The sequence below is a fragment of the Notolepis coatsorum genome (assembly GCF_963971535.1).
Source record: "Notolepis coatsorum genome assembly, chromosome: 20".
NCBI lineage: Eukaryota > Metazoa > Chordata > Actinopteri > Aulopiformes > Paralepididae > Notolepis > Notolepis coatsorum.
In genome coordinates, this window is record NC_140184.1 from 18,644,242 (window position 1) to 18,664,410 (window position 20,169).

A 20,169-nucleotide genomic window follows, 5' to 3' on the forward strand; every position below is an offset into this window, starting at 1 on the left:
ATAATATTTCAACAATATTTATTGTCAGTTTTCACACTGAACTGGGTGGATTATAAATAATAAGCACTCATAATAAATACATGTTCTTTTCTCATTTCAAGTCAAATAAGGGCTGCATTTACAGTTAACTGAGCTTTTGAAAGAAATCTTAAAATAAAGTGCTTCATTTTAGAAAATCTTTATCTTTTTTGTTAACTGGGCCAATGTGTCAGGATTCTGGTGGATCATCATATTGGGCTCTTGTCCTTTATTTTCTGTGCCCACTCGAATTTGAGTGGGTATGTTTTCTCAAAAGACGTGTGCTTTGTCTCGTAGTGGCGCTTCATATTTCTGTTTTTAATAATCGCCACAGTCTCTGAACATATGAGACGTACTGGTTTTGAACATATGAGACGTACTGGTTTTGAACATATGAGACATACTGGTTTTGAACTGTCCGTGGGAAGAATGAACATGTAAGAAGAGTCTGTTCATTCTTGAATAAAAGCTCTCTTCACCTTTCTCTTTTTAGAGCACGCCATGTGCAATTACTTTTCTTTGACTTGTTTATTTCTCCAACTGTAGTCTCTTGTCTCACTTCGTCTCGTCTCTCTGGTGTGTGTGTGTGTGTGTGTGTGTGTGTGTGTGTGTGTGTGTGTGTGTGTGTGTGTGTGTGTGTGTGCGCGCGCGCATATCTCACTGACTTGAACGGAATGCACAGATTTGATTGGCTGAGTAGCGTCACACGAGATGATTTGGTTCTGTGGGTTTCTTGGGTCACTAAACCAGTGCTGTAAAGGCTAGAAGAGCTACTCCGGTTAAAATAGAAACGCTCCATCGAAATGAAATAATTCTCATAGGTCCCGGTCCGGATAGGACGGTGCCTGGGTCCAGACCTGGACTATGGTCCGCCTATTGGTGACCTCTGTCATATAGAATACAGTGGTGAGTGCTCTAGCTAATAAACCTCAGAGCTGACTGGTAAACAGAGTCTAAGGGCCTGAGTGTGGAGGCAGCAGCATGTCTGTATGTTACATCTCCATAGTCTAAAATGGCCAGGAAGGTTGATTCAACAATCTTTTTTTCTACAGATCAAAGGGACACTGGTTAGTATTTTGCTAACACGTTTCCCAGTGTGGTGCTTAAATGTGAATTTGTCGTTGAGCCAGTTCCAAGATATTTGTATTACGTGACCCTTTCAATATTTGAACCATTTACAGTGGAGATATGCAGATTGCCGTAGTCTATGTTTTGGGATTTCGAGAAGACAACCTTTGTTATCTGCTCCGATTTGGCACTTCACACACTAACGTCTTTCAAACAAATAATCCTGAAACCAGTCACAAGTCTTTCTATCTAATACCGATATTACATAATTTTTGTAATGTAATGCCGATATAACAGCTGAAATGGTGCTGTGATTAGCTCTAAATCCAGGTTGGTGTGTAAAACTGAGTGAATTGAGTTGATTGTTTTTACCAAGGAATCCAGAATTTTGGCTAAGCATGGCAGCTTGGGTAATTATTTACCTAAATCCTTATGAAGAGGAGTTAGATTGGCCGATTTCCAAACAAAAACAAATCTACCCGTTGCAATAGAAATATGAAATACAAGTGCCAACTGCTCAACAATAACTGGGCAAGTCGACTCTTTTCCATTCTAAGATAAAATTTGGCAGAATGATAAAAGTGTGTTGTGAATGTGTGCTTAGTCTCTAGTCTCTATGCTAGTTTGCTATGCCCTGCGGTGCCACCTCGCTGTGTGCTGAATGGAACAGCTAAACCTTCATTGCAAACCACCTCACATTTGTGACTTCGACGGTAATTACATTTGAGTCTCCTCCAATCCCCCCCGTGATCCTAGCATGTGCTCCAGCACTGAGGTCAATTCATTTTCTTTTAATATCAATTCCACCATGGGTGCTTTCTTCATAATTCAAGCTTTTTTAGGAATATTGTGACACTTATATTACATCTTTGTGTGTAAAGAAATGACTGAATTTGAATGCTCATGGTCAATTGAAATGGGAACCGTTTGGTGCTTTGGGTGCTATCTCTCTCTCTCTCTCTCTCTCTCTCTCTCTCTCTCTCTCTCTCTCTCTCTCACCTTCTTGAAGCGCGTCCTTCATAATGGGCTCTCCCTTGGCCAGGTCCTGGGTGCTGGCAGCCCTGAACAGAACCTTGCCTGGAGAGGAGGCCTGCTCTCCACCTGGGCTCACACACTCATACATGTCCCTGAACACCTTCATCTTCTCCTCCAGCAGAGCCACGATCTGCTCATCCTTCTTCCTCAGCGTGTCTGGGTTGGAGGACAGAGAGAGAGAGAGAGAGAGAGGAGGAGGAGGAGGAGATGGGTTTGGTGGGGGCTATATAAGTGCACTGCACAGTTTAGTGTTGTATGGCAAATAAGAAGGGGTATAAAGTATACATTAGGGCTGGCTGATATGGGAATGATAAATATTGATATTGTCTACTCTATATCAATATCACAATATCTACCAAGGTATGGAAAGTCACATTTTTCATAATCACACACACACAGAGACCATATTCTGCTCACCTCTCATTTCCTTGGCTTTCGTCTCCAACTGTCTCTTATCTTCCTCCGTTTCACTGGGAATGCCCTCGTCTTCATCCTTGTCTCTGTCAAGTCAACATATACAGTATATATACACATAATATATAATGCAAACAATCGATTTCTTCACATATCACCCTACACAGCATTATCTAATATAGACTATACCGTTTGGCTTTGTGTGCCATTGACATGGAGTAGCAACAGAAATGCATGTACTCTATATTGCCCACACTGCAGGTCGAGGTACATCCCACAGTGAGAGTCCTCCCTGCTGCGCTGCTCGTGGGATAATCCTCCGACGGCAGCCCATCACTGACTGTATCCCCAGGTGCTGTAGACTATAGTGCTAATCCCCTGGCAGTAGAGCCCTCCATCAGAGCTCTCTGCTACATTGCAATCTACTGAGCTGGGCCTGGGTCCAACTCCTGGGTTGCAAGGGAATTGGGAGGGGAATGTAGCTACAGGTTCCGGGCCATGAATGTTAAGTTTAAGTTATTTATTTATATAATATATAAATATTATATTATTATATATACAGTATATATATTTTTTTACCCAAGGAACAGTGCACATTAATCAACATCTTCAGTTTCCACATCACATGTAAATGTGCCAGAGTTAGCTAATGAGCTAGTCTTCATCTGTAGTCCCTGCCTACCGAGCGAAAAGCAAGGTGTCGGCTATGAAAATAAAACCAACGTGAAGGGTTTGAGTTGGGGTTATAGACTCACATGGAGTGCAGGGCGTCCTGGATCAGCTGCATCCAGGTGTTGCGCTCCTCCTTGGTGCTGGCCAACACCTCCACCATCTCTGGCTTCTCGATGCCGGCTGTGATGAGGAAGAGGCCCCGCTCCTCGTTGGCCACCTCTCGCACGATCAGCTTCTGCAGGGAGATGACGGTGGAGCGCTGGTCCTGGGAGGGTGACGGAGAGATGGGAGGGAGGGAGGGAGGGAGGGAGGGAGGGAGGGAGGGAGGGAGGGAGGGAGGGAGGGGGGGGGAGGGAGGGAGGGAGGGAGGGAGGGAGGGAGGGAGGGAGGAAAAGGTGGGAGGAAAAGGTGGGATAGGAGAGGGAAGGACAGGAGACAGGGCGGGAGAGAGAGAGAGAGAGAGAGAGAGAGAGAGAGAGAGAGAGAGAGAGAGAGAGAGAGAGAGAGAGAGAGAGAGAGAGAGACAGAGTGATGAAGAGTGGGAGGGTCACAAAGAAAAGGGTGGGATGGGGAGGAAAGGAGGCGTGTCGGGGAGAAAGAGAAAACAGGCAGGAAATCAAAGGAGGAGAAAGGATGAGGCAGAGAGGGGAGGGGAGGGGAGGAGGGAGAGGGGTGGGGGACAGAGACGTACAGACAGAAAGACAGACGGACAGACGGGCAGAGGAAAGGCAACATTAGGTCTGGATAATGTCATCATCATCATCATCATCATCACAGTTAGTCAGCTCAGTGTCTCCATGTGAATCACCTCACTGTTAATCCTCCCTTGTCTGACAGCTAGGGGGTTGGTCCTTTCTCTCCACGGCTAAATCACAGTAACACTGGGACACCGTTCTTTTATACACAACCGTTTAGTTGAGTCACAAACTAGAGTGGACATTTCTGACGCAGAACCACACCGGTGCCACGGGAAAATACCTCATAACGCCCGTTTTCAAGGTTCAAAAGGTCTTTGTTGTTTGTGCAAATTATGTTTGAAGTAAAAACGTGTGGGCAGGGTAATTATCATGACCTCAGTTCAAACTCATTCAAAATTCATTCTATAATTTCAAAAGTACACAGCCGTCATCCTGGGAATAACAGCCGTTTACTTTTTGGGCGGCGTATGAGGTGCTCCCTCCCTGGCAGGGTTGATACGCTGTTCCTCTGTTAGTACGTGAAGACCGCACACTTCTCTCTCTCTCTCGCAGTTCAAAAGATTTCACTGGCTTATGTTACCTAACATCGTTTTTGCAGATTCCTGCCTTTCTGGGTGAACGCTCTTTGTTTGATTCCAACTAATATCACCAGAATGCCAGCAACCTCTACAAGCGTCACGGTCTTTCCATGATGAAAACACTTATTACCCTACAGCAGCTGACGCTATTTCCACCCGTATAGTTGCATTTATGGGAGGGTGGGGGTGTGGGGGGGGGGCACGCATTCAACAAACCCCAGCCATGAAACTGTAATTGTTGTGAGCATGGAAAAAACAGCTCAAAAGCCCTTGTATAACGGCTGGATCACATGCCAGTGGCTTGCCAAGAGACTTCCTGAGCCAATATTATAGCTTTATTAGAAGCAGCTAGCTCGGAGAAGCGGGCGCGCGGCGGGCTAACGTTATGTAATGCCTGCATTAGATAGAGAGCTCATTCTGAGGGGGATGTGTTTAGCAACAGTGGGATAGGAACATTTGACAGCCTTCCCCCGACTGCCACTCAATAGGGCCTTTATTACAAAGGAGGGAGAGAGCGAGGGAGTGAGGAAAGAAAAAAAGAGAGAGAGAGAGAGAGAGAGGCAGCGAGAGCGAGAGAGAGGTTAAATCAATAACATACCAGTGAAGCAAATACGTATTTTTGATCTTTCTCTTGGAGGAAGACGAAAACATCTGAGAGCAGCAAGGCCTGTATGTCTGGAGGGGGAAGGAACACAGTGGAGGAGCCGGGGTTACGCAGGATAAGATAACATTACAACACTTTGTTTGTCATCGTAGACGTTCAGTGCGGTTGGGTAACTCTCCGAGACCAGCGGCAATAGAAAACAAGATAACTAAATAAACAAGTTAATATGATGAGGTACGGTAGCATCCTCTATCTATATATACTAAATAAACAAGTTAATATGATGATGTACTGTAGCATCCTCTATCTATACTGTATATACTAAATAAACAAGTTAATATGATGATGTACTGTAGCATCCTCTATCTATATATACTAAATAAACAAGTTAATATGATGAGGTATGGTAGCATCCTCTATCTATACTGTATATACTAAATAAACAAGTTAATATGATGAGGTATGGTAACATCCTCTATCTATATATACTAAATAAACAAGTTAATATGATGAGGTACGGTAACATCCTCTATCTATATATACTAAATAAACAAGTTAATATGATGAGGTATGGTAGCATCCTCTATCTATATATACTAAATAAACAAGTTAATATGATGAGGTATGGTAGCATCCTCTATCTATATATACTAAATAAACAGGTTAATATGATGAGGTATGGTAGCATCCTCTATCTATATATACTAAATAAACAAGTTAATATGATGATGTACTGTAGCATCCTCTATCTATATATACTAAATAAACAAGTTAATATGATGAGGTACGGTAACATCCTCTATCGATACTGTATATACTAAATAAAGGCACTTGGATGCAAATAGTGAAGTATAAAAACAACAGGTTAGATCATTAAAAACAATACAGAGACATGTGAGCACTGAGCATAGTTGTGTCTTGTATCAGTTTATTATATAAAAGGCTTATATATTATGTATGCACGGCAGGTAAACCATAACAGTGCAGATCAAACGATTGAATGAGGTGCTTCCTATTACAACATTGATACAATGGTAAATGGTGCATTTATATAGCGCTTTTATCCAAAAAGCGCTTTACAATTTTGTTCCTCACATTTGACCCATTCACTCACACATTCACAGGCGGGCCACGCGAGGTGCCCACCTGCTCGTCAGGAGCAGTTAGAGGGTAAGTCTCTTGCTCAAGGACACTTTGACACACTGCCCGGGAAGAGGGGGAATTTAACCGGGAACCTTCGGTTTACCTAACGACTGCTCGACCTCCCGAGCCACTGTCACCCCCTTATACTACAATGTAGTATGAGGATTTTATATTGCAGATTTAATGTGTATCCTATGAAGTAAAGTGTTTGGAGTGCATTAGTAGAAGTTGGGGTGTGGATGGATGAGGCTAACTTTAGTCACCAGTCGTGATGGAGAGTGATGGGGAAGAAGCTGTTGTTTGGTGTTTAGTTTGGGTTTCGATGGCTTTATATCTCTTCCCTGATGAAAAAGGGACAGACAGACTGTGACCTGGGTGGGTTGGGTCCTTACCGATAAAGGAACTGAATAAATGTATTCTGAATGGTATTAAAAATATATAAATTCTCTTCTATTGAGGATAGTAAATCGGTACAAGGGACTGAGCAAAGTGGAGGGATGTTGAATATTGTGTGAACGCATTACAATTAATAAGAAAATGTCTGCACTTTGTGCGTCCTCAGTCCGGCACCCAGGGACCAGCTGATCAAGGCGATGGCAGGGGTATGTACCTATATAGTAGCATGCATGGCTTTTATGGTGTGGGAGGAAACCAGAGCGCCCAGAGGAGAGGAGACCCACGTGAAGACAGGGAGAACACACACAGTCAGGTTCAAACCCAAGGTGTTCTTCCTGCGAGGCAACGGTGCTAACCACTGCACCGCTGTGTCACCCATGCATTTGTGTGTGTGTGTGTGTAAGGGTAAGAAAGTACTTTTGTTTTCTTCTGTTGGGGGTTTGTTCAGATTCCAATTTTCAGGGGTCATTTAATCAAATTTCAAGGACATTTTTACCCAAGCCCCTGTACATTTCTGTCCCTAGTGTGTGTACACACGTTTGTATTACTACACTTGTAAAGACCAGTTTGAAGTTTGGAAAACAGGAAGTGAGGCCATGTTAGGGTTAGGGGTTAGGCTCCTGGTAAGGGTTAGAATCGTCCTATTTTATGACCATGTTACTATGTGAACAGCAAACACATAACTGTTGCATGAGAGGGGGATAAATGCTGCTTGTTCTTTGAATTGAATTGAAAACAACCAGAGCTGTATTGAAATGATTAAAATATTTCTTCATTTCAGTCGTAGCAATTGGAACATCAATTGATACATGATACATCTAAGCCTTGTCTTTCAATTGAACAAACAGGCGATGGCTAAAAGAAGCAAAATCCGCATTCATTTTGGCTGGCTCCACGGTCCACCAAACGTTTTAATCATCATGAAACAGGGCAATTAGGGTTAGGTTGAGATTTGGCATCTAGTGGTAAGAGTTAAGGTCTGGTTAGGGAATGAATGTAACCAATGGAATGTAGTCAATAGGCCTCAGTTCACACTGTAAGTATAATAAAAACAAGTGTATGCGTGTGTAGGGGGGAGGATTGACCATATTCACACAGTGGCCATTTTCCCGCCACGCAAGAAGCAAAATGGCCGCTGTGTGAATATGACCAGTGTGTGTGCCTGTAGCCCTCACCTTTGAGTCTTCCCTGGGCGTTTTTCAGCTGCAGCGGACCGTCGTGGAGCAGCTTGCGGCCTCTCACCAGGTCCTCTCGTGCAAACATCTGTCCGCTCTTCATCCTCATGATGGACTTACTGTCCGTGCGGCTGTGGATGTCCTTCAGCCGACGCTTCATGTCGTGCTCGTTCACCTTGCTGTCCACGGCGGCGATCACCTCTTTCACCAGCCTCAACGCCGCCGCAAGGTCCTCGTGGTCCTCCTCGTTCTCTGTCGGAGCCAAGAAGACAGGGTTATCTGACGTAACCTACACACACACAACCTGAACATGGCATGTATGTGTGTATACACTCGTTGTTGTTATTATTATTGTTTCTTGTCTGGGCGGGTGGGTGGATGCTTTACTTTAAACACACTAAACATGTTAACTTTATAAGGGATAGCAAAGGGGGGGGGGGGGGGGTAAATGGGAATAGTTCAACCATGGACAACTTGCTGCAGATTGTGAGCACATTTTATAATGTTGACCCTCATGCTGCAACTTGTTGTAATTCGATGATACTAATAAGAGATTATAAAAAAAGAACATGGCAGTCAAAGATGTGTCAAAATTCCATGCGACTGCTAGTACCAGTAGTCCTTCTAGGTAAAGGTAATGGTTATGTTTTTGTTCAGCTGTCTTCCACTAAGGTTGTGGCTTGTGTGTCATAGGTGACACAAAACTTGAATGCTTCTGAATGATACACACACACAAAAAGAATACAACCGATTTTTAAAGGCTGATATAATAATAGTTTGGAGCAGGAACACACACCCGTTGGGAGTCTTGTGTGGCTTCACTGAGCCCATTTTGGTGAGAAGTCAAGGGACCCCTTTGAAAATGGCATTTTCCTCCTATCAAATTTAAGCTAGCTTAAAATAGCTTGACTTGACTGCCCCCATTGCCAGTGAGTTAGCATGACATGGCTTTGGATTCCTCAAGATCTCTAGTTTTATATGATACAGTAGTTCCAGTATCTTCAAAGACAAACTAGAGGGGAACCTACAGTACGGGCAGACTGGCCCAAAGAGGGGGGGGGGGGGGGGGGGGGGGGGGGGGGGCTCAAGAAAATAACAGGCTTCAAGTAGCGAGGCGTGGGGGTGGAGGGGTCCATGGAGCATGCAAATTACCTGAACTTGTTTGACCAGGTGAGACCCCCCACCCATCAGAACCAATGTCCCCCCAACCCCCACAAGCACCAGCAGCAGCAGCCTGTCACCCCCCCCCCCCCCCCCTAACATCAACTCAAGAGACACTAAGAAACTGAACCAGAAGGCTAGCTCCGTAATGGGAGTCGAACTGGTCAAACTAGAGGTGGTGGGCAGAGAGGAGGACAAGGAAAAAGCTGGATGCTATATTGTAAACCCCCTTCCCACCCCCTCTATGAGGAGCTAGCCAAGATGAGGAGCACGTTCAGTGAAGTCATAGACGTATCCCCCCCCCCCCACCACGACACACCACAAACCGCCTTGGCTATTCCTTTGTGCCCAGTAGCCATCAGGCTACACAACCGTGGGCACGGACTGCTGCCAATGGGAACTGGAGAACTAATGGCTGGTGAACTTGAGAAGTGTCTGACTCTTAATAATAAACAGTGCACGGACTCTGGGGGCAATGCATTACTATGGTTTGGACAATGTATACCATCATCACTATTACTACTGTCTGACCCTGTCACCCACTTCTGTTCACTACTACTACTACTACTGTTAACACATTATTACTGGCACTTTGTTCTTTGTTCTATTATCTATCCCACCCCCCATGCTGATATTGGGATTAATAAAGGAACATTTTACTTGACTTGACTAGCATAATAAATATGCCCACTAAAGCCTGTTAAAGACAGCTAATCAAACAGTAAGATATCCGTAACATAAATGTCCGATACTGATAGATTGTCGCAGATTAATCGGTCAAATCGGATTAATCGGTCGACCTCTAATACACATCCATCCATCCACGCAGTTAACACACTCTTTCCTGCCCAAGTCATACTCCCACAGTGAGGCACCCCAGACACACATAGTCACCAGCTGCCTAATTCAGTCCAGCATTTTTGCAAAAGGTACAGAGAAAAAAGAGAGGGCTCTCTTCACTCAAACAAGTCTCTCTATATACATTTCACAGTTGGCAGGAGAAAGCCCTCTCCGACCACCTTGGGAATGAAGTCAAAGAGCCACATGGAACCTATAAACACGCTTAGCTGGATGATTACTGTGAATGTACACAGACAAGAGGCCAGGCAACCAGACCTAGGTAAAAGAGCATATTTGAATGTGGTTTGAAATGTTTCAGCTACTATAGGGGTAGTTTATCGAGCCCACGTAACTTGAATGAACAGAGCCCTTCCTAATGTGTCACGGTAATGTCATTTGGCAGGACTAATATAGCTTCCATACAATTTTGATAGGGTTGTCAAGGGGAATGAGATTTGTCTTAATGTGTGGATAGTGGATGAAACTCAGAAAGGTGGACTGTTCAACACAGCTGCCACTGGAATGTTTGCCCAAATTATGTCATTGCCATGGTAACTGTATGGGTCTCATGCGCCAAATCATCTCACCGAATTACAACATTATCCGACGTTCTAGGTCAGCCGTCCTAAGGCGTACGGGCCAAAGTGACTACTCAACACTGCCAATTTTGAAAGGACCTGGCTGCTCTATCTGTTACATGATCTAACCAGACACTTCAATAGCCTCGAAAGTGGATGGGGCCATTGGAAGTCACGTTAAGTCGAGCGCAGGTGTTAAAAACGTCTTTGGCTATTATTTTTACCGAGCTTTGATGTACAGTACACACATACAGAGTCCGTACGGCTCACACTTGTGTGGCCAGCAGAGGTCCATCAATGGGACGGGTCTATTTACTCAGACACAGACTCACTCTGGCTTATTTAAACAAAGAGGAGTGGTTCAGCCATGAGCTAAGCCTTTAGATTCAGCGCTCTCTGGCAGCGGGGACTACTGCCTGGCCACGGGCCCAGCTTTCCACTGTCCTCGACCAGATCCTCCACATGCACATGCAGCATGCACACAAAACCGGCCGCCGCATCCTACATTCCTGTTGACTTCAGAATAAGTGGGGAAAAAGGAATAATGAGGACGATGGGGGAGCCAGTGCTAATGACACTGACACACTGTAACGCACGCAGTTGGAAGAGACTGGGAGGTGAGGAGGGACGCTTCACGCCTCAGTGACCTTAACACACCGCAGAACAGTGCGCGCGGGGGAAGTAGAGCCATGGAAGTCATGGCACCGTAGCGCTAAGAGGAACGCCTGGAACGTCAATAAGACAAACATTCATTTCCCCCTGACACTGGTGGGTGTTTTCTGCTGCTTTGTGGATATACAGTAGGCTATTTGCTTTATGAAATTATAGTATTATTATAGCCGTTTATAAATATTTATGTTGCAGTGTATCGTTAATATAGCCATTTTTAAATATGTTTGTTGTAGTATATCATTAATATAGCCATTTTTAAATATGTTTGTTGTAGTATATCATTAATATAGCCATTTTTAAATATGTTTGTTGTAGTATATCATTAATATAGCCATTTCTAAATATGCTTGTTGTGGTATATCATTAATATAGCCATTTCTAAATATGTTTGTTGTAGTATATCATTAATATAGCCATTTCTAAATATGTTTGTTGTAGTATATCATTAATATAGCAATTTTTAAATATGTTTGTCGTAATATATAATTAATATAGTAATTTGAATATGTTTGTCTTAGTATATATCATTAATATAGACATTTTAAAATAGGTAAATAGGTAAACGGCTGCATTAATATAAATAGTAGTATATCATTCATATAGACATTTTTAAAACCCAGGCTTAATCCAGGCCTTGTCTAGACTTGCTCCTGGGCTCAGCCTCAGCTGCCTCTGGTCTTCGTCTTTATCCGGCTGAGGACAAGTCTGAGCCTTGTCTTTGTTTGGACCGGGGTCGTCTTGGCTATAACTCTGCATACAATTAGGGCAGTCAGTTTATCGCGTTAATTAGATTAATTAATTACTCAGCAAATTATCGCGTTATGAAAATTAACTCAAAATTAATCAAGCGTTTTTTTTATTATTTTTTATTATTTAAATATTTTTGAATCTCATTCATTCCATAAGAACGTAGAATACACATTTACAGACTTTTCTTTTTTATATGGTCCATTTGCATGTTCTTGGTATCTGATTCTAGGGACATCTATGGATCTCAGGGAATGTATTCCCAGTGTCAGAAATACTGTGTCTGTTACTAGGCTTGAGTAAATTGTAATGAACCAAATGAGAATATCAATAAAAAATGTGTTTATCTTTGACTGAATAACACCATGCTAAAATTGACCAGACCTGAAAAATCTAAGCAAATTAATAAATGGAAGATGATTAAACAGAAGGTTTTGTAGTGTACTGAATGAAGTACTGAATTCTGCCATCCGGACACATGCAATTTGAAATATGATTATAGAATATAGAATATCAGGTCTAAAATGGTTATGCGATTAAAATGCGATTAATTAGATGGATTAATTACAAATCCTGTAATTAATTAGATAAAAAAATGTAATCGCCTGACAGCACCATATACAATATGTCACTTGAATGAATGGGAGGAACAGCGAGGCTAACAGGAAGCTAGCAGGAAGCTAGGTGGAACTAACCTTTGGTGTGCTGCAATATCCTCTGCAGTAACACCGGGTACTTGGTGATCCTCTGGGTCACCAACAAGATGCACTCTGGGATACCTAGCCGCCGCACGATGCTACTGCTCATCTTTTTCTAAGTGACAAAAAATGAGAAGGCACCTTTTTTGTTAGTCGTTTCCGAAAACAGTTGGTCCAAAACTATACAACTGTACAAACTAAATTCCAAACAAACTAAATGTTTTCTTCATCTCCATAGGAAAATGCATACAAGTTTAATAAATGGTACCGTAAACTGATAAACAAGAGTGTGTGGCTACTTATTTGATGACAAGATCATATTTTTCTAAAACAAAACGTGAACTCTTCACTACCACACTACAGAAGGTTAACCCTTTCACTACCACACTACAGGCGGTTAATGCAATGACCCTTTGTAGTGTGGCAGTGAAAGGGTTAAATAAAACAATACAAAAAGACAAAAAGTGACACAATCTTTATTATGAGGAAGGCCTTACTTTGATGAAAGCCTGGAAGCGTTTGTCTTTGGTCAGGAGCTCCTTGTAGAAGCTGACGGCTTCGTTGTGGCGGCTGCAGAACTTGCCGTAGACCCTTTTCATGATCTCTGCGTTGGACCCTGAGAACTGGACCAGGAAATCCCATATGCATGAATACTCAGTGTGGACCGATCGCAGCGTGGTCAAAAAAACGAATAGCTAACTTTTTTTTATTTGAATGTGCTATTCCTGGGTTTGAATATTTCCTTTATTAAAGCTAATAGGAGATCGTACGTCTCTTGAAGTTGTAACATGCTTTAATTTGCAGGGGAGGCAGAAACGGCATACTCCATTTAAACACGTTATTAAACGCAGTATGGGCACGTTTAAAATCTTTATGTATATTCGAATGGGCCAGCTGGGACCGGTAAAGGGCACTACAAAAGTAAGAAGAGAAATATTCACAGAGCTACTGCAAAAAGTGATAAATGCAGTGTGCTCTCTAAATCTTCTCTACGATTCAAAACAACGCCTTATTCCCAGTGATCAGAGCTGTTCTTGGCATACCTGTAGCAGCAACTTCCTGGAGGCTATGCCACACGGTTGAAACTGAGTGGTTCCAACTGTGTGGCCTATTGATCCCTCTACCCGTCCCTTTACTGTTGTCCTGCTGTCTTTGTGCACTGTAAGTGGGTTCACCCGCTGTCACTGTACCATGTGTGTGTGTGCCAATACTGTGAATCGTATACGTTGTTGAATGTCCCTGCCCCACTGTCACAGAGACAAAACCCTGTACGTGTACCAGTACCACCCTCCTCCAACCTGTCACCCCCTTTTCCCCTCCCCTACCTTCTCTTCTCTCCTGCCCCCCGCGTCTAGTTTTTTACCAACTAATTTCCAGTTCCGCGTTCGCGTTCTGCGATCTGATTGGCCACTGACGTTTCTGGTCGTGTGACATGTGCGCCCAATCGTGTGACGCCTGTTTCTATCACCGGTTAAGCTTAGGCACTCTTTCGAAGTTGGTTAAGGTTAGAGTTTGTCTTAGAGCAGGGCGATTCCAAACTCTAACCTTAACCAACTTCGAAAGAGTCGCCTAAGCTTAACCAGTGATAAACTAGGCCTTAGGTAGTTTGCAGGCTGTTTGAGGCGGAAATGGGCGCAGGAACAGGCGTCACGCGATTGGGCGCACATGTCACATGACCAGAAACGTCAGTGGCCAATCAGATCGCACCAGAAACGTCAGTGGCCAATCAGATCGCAGAACGCGGAACTGGAAATGGTAAAAAACTCCCCCTCGGTTTCCCTTACTTACCTCCCGACTGCCTCCCCTACTGGCTCCTGTATTTTGTTGTCTGTTACTGTGGCTCTATGTTCTTGTGCATTCATATTGTTCCCTGTTTCCCTGTGGTTCTATGTTTCTTTGTTTCTTTGTTTTTCTTTTCTTTGTTTCTTTGTTTTTCTTTTTGCCTATTGTCAGCGACTTCGGGTCATTGAGAAGCGCTTTCTAAAATAAATTAATTATTATTATTGTATATGTATATTGAGGAATAACGTGTGTTTCTGATTCCAATCGACCGTGCGCTGACCTGGCTGACGAGGATGTCCCCTATCCTGTCCATGGTGAAGCCCCCGTCGGTGGCCTCCTGCTGCTGGCTCTCCTTCTTCCTCTCCAGGAGGCGCTGGAAGTGCTGGGTGTGGAGCTCCAGCAGCTCGTCCAGCGCGGGGAAGATCCGGTCCACCGTCTGGGCCTCCAGCTGCAGCTCCTTCTGCAGCCCTTTGCTGTACACCTCCGACATGATGCGCAACGTGCGCACGTGGTGCATCTCCGTCTGCATCAGCTCTGCAGAGAGAGAGAGAGAGAGGGGGGGGGGGGGGGGAGGGGGGGAGAGATAGGGGAGAGAGAGAGGGGGAGAGAGAGAGAGGGGGGGAGAGAGAGAGAAAGAAAGAGGGAGAGAGAGGGAGATAGATAGAGAGAGATAAAGAGAGAGAGAGAGAGAGAGAGAGAGAGAGAGAGAGAGAGAGAGAGAGAGAGAGAGAGAGAGAGAGAGAGAGAGAGAGTTAGGAAGGGGCAGTCTAAAGCCCTCCTCCAGTGATCTCATCAATGGTTTTTAAATGTCAAACAGGCCATGCAAATAAATTAGTGTGTTCATTAATGGCGCCATGCCACAAAGACACCTGTGATGCATTGATTGGAATCGTGTTTTAAAAGCTTGAGATTTCTGATGAGACGTCTGCCCAGAGCCTTCATACCCTGTTGTGCTGAACTCACTGAAGGTCTGCCTAGAACCCACCTGTTCCTTTGTGCTGAACTCACTGAAGGTCTGCCTAGAACCCACCTGTTCCTTTGTGCTGAACTCACTGAAGGTCTGCCTAGAACCCACCTGTTCCTTTGTGCTGAACTCACTGAAGGTCTGCCTAGAACCCACCTGTTCCTTTGTGCTGAACTCACTGAAGGTCTGCCTAGAACCCACCTGTTCCTTTGTGCTGAACTCACTGAAGGTCTGCCTAGACCCACCTGTTCCTTTGTGCTGAACTCACTGAAGGTCTGCCTAGACCCACCTGTTCCTTTGTGCTGAACTCACTGAAGGTCTGCCTAGAACCCACCTGTTCCTTTGTGCTGAACTCACTGACGGTCTGCCTAGAACCCACCTGTTCCTTTGTGCTGAACTCACTGACGGTCTGCCTAGAACCCACCTGTTCCTTTATGCTGAACTCACTGACGGTCTGCCTAGAACCCACCTGTTCCTTTGTGCTGAACTCACTGAAGGTCTGCCTAGAACCCACCTGTTCCTTTGTGCTGAACTCACTGAAGGTCTGCCTAGAACCCACCTGTTCCTTTATGCTGAACTCACTGAAGGTCTGCCTAGAACCCACCTGTTCCTTTGTGCTGAACTCACTGAAGGTCTGCCTAGAACCCACCTGTTCCTTTGTGCTGAACTCACTGAAGGTCTGCCTAGAACCCACCTGTTCCTTTGTGCTGAACTCACTGAAGGTCTGCCTAGAACCCACCTGTTCCTTTATGCTGAACTCACTGAAGGTCTGCCTAGAACCCACCTGTTCCTTTGTGCTGAACTCACTGAAGGTCTGCCTAGAACCCACCTGTTCCTTTGTGCTGAACTCACTGACGGTCTGCCTAGAACCCACCTGTTCCTTTATGCTGAACTCACTGAAGGTCTGCCTAGAACCCCCCAAATGGAAAAGATGTATACAAATCTTACAATACTTTTATATGGTCTACTAAAAGATTTAAAGTAAAACATATGGCAGTAAATCCACATATGATTCTTACATGTAATATATATTATCTGCCATATATATCTGGGCAATGATTAATCTAACATATAATGATTTCTAGTGTGATTTATTCAAGGATACATAAAGGCAATGCAATAGTATAAAAAACATAGTCGAAACGAGTACAGTAATGACATCTGAAGGATTCTTTTTTAAGAAACTATATGACTCTAATAAAACCTTCTGAAGGCAGAACTACAGTATATGTTTCTTATAATCCTTTTCCGTACGAGCCTGCAGCTGCCTCGCCCGCTGATGTAAAGGGCTCTGCCCTTTGTTGAATGCACCCAATCATTGGTTTACGGGTCAAAGCGGGAGCAACGCTGTCCTGATTCCTCTGCTGCACACCTGAACGTCTGCACATGATGTGAGAGTAATCATAGCCAGTGGATATGTCGGGTTCCCGGCTGAACCTCAGTGGCAACAGCCACACGGTGGCCGATACAAACACGTCAAGGGAGATCGATAAGATGTCATTCAGGCTAACAAACAAAATCATATCGCGAACATTACTGTCCATCCTGGCAATGAATCGTCAACTAGGAGATCTACCGTGGCCCCGTTAGATGACATTGTTGTTTGTTTGTTAGCTAACATTTACAGGCTTGCTGCCACTGGGTAACAGGTTACACTCCATCTAAGCAGGTTCTCCGCCCCTTGCAGACCCAACCATACCATCATCTTTTTGAGATGCAGCATTTCTTTTCTTTTCTTTCTCCAAAGGAGCTAGGAGATTTTCATGAAGTAATGCGATCACGGTAATGGATACTGACTGGCCCGGTTGTGATTCCAACCATTTCAACCTTGGAGAACCAACCAGAACAACCCCAGAACAACAGGCCCAGCAACAGTAGACCCTGAACCACAAAACGATTGTCAGAGGGGGACGTCGCTGGGGGAAGTGATTCAGGGGCTGATTCAAGGGCAACTCCTCCACGGCCTCATCGATTCCTGGGCGTAGGGCTCTGCAACACTACCGTGAGCTTACAGTATGCTGATCAATTGCACGACCTCTGTAAATCAATTTGTGCCTCACGTACCGTAAATAACGTCTTGTCTCTTGATGACGTCCTTCTTCAACTGTTTCAGGTACTTCTTGTCCACAGTAAAGCTCCAGGAGTCCGCCTCTAGCTCCTTCACCTCGCCCTCAAACTCACCCATTAGCTGGCTGTCCATCATCTCCGTTCCTGAGACAAGACACATTACACTCTGTCAGTCACCGGGACAAAGACACGTTACACTCCGTCAGTCACAGGGACAAAGACACGTTACACTCTGTCAGTCACAGGGACAAAGACACGTTACACTCTGTCAGTCACCGGGACAAAGACACGTTACACTCCGTCAGTCACAGGGACAAAGACACGTTACACTCTGTCAGTCACAGGGACAAAGACACGTTACACTCCGTCAGTCACAGGGACAAAGACACGTTACACTCTGTCAGTCACAGGGACAAAGACACGTTACACTCCGTCAGTCACCGGGACAAAGACACGTTACACTCTGTCAGTCACCGGGACAAAGACACGTTACACTCCGTCAGTCACCGGGACAAAGACACGTTACACTCTGTCAGTCACAGGGACACGTTACACTCTGTCAGTCACCGGGACAAAGACTCGTTACACTCCGTCAGTCACAGGGACAAAGACAACGTGACACTCTGTCAGTCACCGGGACAAAATGCTGGTGACCTCCTTGTTGACAAGATGTTTTGAGGATGTGAGGGGTTTTAACGTAGTAGGAGACAATCACAAGCGGAATGGACCTGTCTCAAACCCTGCCCCTTTTCTTGATCCTCCAATCACAACTGTCGCTTACCTCGGACAAACTTGGTTTGTCCGAGGTAAGCCACAGTTGTGATTGGAGGATCAAGAAAAGAGGGCAGGGTTTGAGATAGGTCTATTGTAATGAGCAAAAGGGAACACACAGGTTATTTCATTATTTTCATTTCATTTGTATTTGTTTTCGTTCATGGTAATGCACAGTGATGCACAGTAATGCATAGTTCCATGAAATCTAAATAAAAGTGTTTCATAATCAAAGCACATCTCAATTTGCATATTCCATGAGCGAAAACGAGCAGGGAGAAGAAAATCGTATTTTGCCTGTCCCGGCTTACTCAAAACAATAAATAAACAATAGAAATAGATGGTCTGTCAATTATAATTATTTAACAATCATTAACCTACAATAACATGAGAAGAAAAATAATATATTTTTTTATTGTTCTTTTTTGAAAAAAAAAGTCATATGGTAAGTCTGATTTTCTTGAACTGAAAGATATTTATACAACTCTTTAAATCTTTCTGGAGATAATTCCACAGTTTTACGCCACATACTGAAATACACATGGTAGTGTGTAGTCAGTGACATATTGATGCTTCAAATTACATTTCTTTCTATGGTTCTCATCCTCTGAGCTAAATTCTTTTAACTATTTCTGCGAGCTTTCCGGTAATACTCTGCTTTTCGCCCCGTATATAACCAATAATATCTGTAACTCAACTAAATCTGCTTCATAGGTCCTGACTGTTGAATTGAATAAATAAGATAATAAATAAAAATAAATCTGTTGGTGTTCTCTTGAATCCACTTTATGAAACATTTCTTACCGCTCTTTTCTGTAATATAAACAATGGCTTTATATTGTTCATGCCCCATACCTCTATGCAGTAACTAAAATATGGCAACAATAATCAATAATAATCAATATAGGGTGGTTTGCCAGGCATGCGTAATTGATTTTTATGATTCTACTGAGCATGGCTGTGATACAAGCCCCCAGAGGTTGACACTTTTCTCCAACGCTCTAAGTCCATCGTTGTTTTCCTGCAACGACTGTCCCACCTCTCGCAGGATGACAGAGTGATGCATGCAATACGTTACATTGCAGCGCGGTTTGCAGCAGCTGGCTGAAGCCGTCTCACTCAGTACTGGGTCAATTCAAAGTGTTTTGGTCCCTGTGAGTCGGTTAGACCCTAAAGCCCTGTTTCAACCGCAGGGACTTCCCCCGGGGACTAGGGACGTGTTGAGGGACTCCGTGTGTTCTGCATTGTGAGGACCAGGCTCCAAGCAGAACTTCCAGGACATTTCCCCCCAACGGCACAATGCATTACAAACATCAATATTGTGCTGTCAGAACAGTCTTTTGAAGTTTCGTAGGTCCAAGTATTTAATTCTATGCTATGTGAAGTGTTTGCAGGTTAAGTAGATTTAGATTTACAATCTTAAAAATGTGTTGATTACATCAACTTAGTCAGTAGAATCCCATGGCTATTCGCTGAATAACAAGTAATTTCATCATGAGGAGATGTTTCTTCATTCCTTCTTCTGTCTCTTCATGTTATAAAACACATACAAAAAAAAAAATGTCGCACACAACGGTGGCCATGGAAGACAACATCCAATAAAATGCCACTTGTCTGTCTGTCTGTCTGTCTGTCTGTCTGTCTGTCTGTCTGTCTGTCTGTCTGTCTCTCTCTCTCTCTCTCTCTCTCTCTCTCTCTCTCCCTCTCTCTCTCTCTCTCTCTCTCTCTCTCTCTCTCTCTCTCTCTCTCCTCCCTCCCCCTTTGTTCTCCATCGAGGGAATGGAGTCGCTCTTACTCACAGACTCACGGCTGCTGCCCAGCTGTTGGGAGGCAACAAGGGCAAACTGTGGGATAAAGAGCAGGGAGTGCCGTTTGTTTGTGTGTGTATGTGTGTGAGTGTAGGACGTTGTGTGTATACCTGTATATGCATAGAGGGCTGCATGTGTTGTGTGGGCGCATGCATGCCTATATGTACAGCGTGTGTGTGTCTGTGTGTGTGTGTGTGTGTGTGTGTGTGTGTGCGTGTGCACGTGTGTGTGTGTGTAGGTGTGTGTGTGTGTGTGTGTGTGTGTGTGTGTGTGTGTGTGT

At 44.1% G+C, this 20,169-nt stretch overlaps 1 protein-coding gene across 1 annotated transcript in view; it reads right to left on the reverse strand.

Moving 5' to 3' along the window:
* The window catches only part of akap13 (A-kinase anchoring protein 13), a 49,194-nt gene that overhangs the window by 25,407 nt on the left and 3,618 nt on the right, over positions 1-20,169 (reverse strand). Inside the window, 9 exon segments of the mRNA XM_084337813.1 lie at positions 2,086-2,277; positions 2,539-2,621; positions 3,291-3,472; positions 5,082-5,158; positions 7,802-8,053; positions 12,495-12,612; positions 12,995-13,120; positions 14,560-14,813; positions 17,308-17,454. Of these exon segments, the coding sequence (XP_084193939.1) occupies positions 2,086-2,277; positions 2,539-2,621; positions 3,291-3,472; positions 5,082-5,158; positions 7,802-8,053; positions 12,495-12,612; positions 12,995-13,120; positions 14,560-14,813; positions 17,308-17,454 (1,431 nt within the window).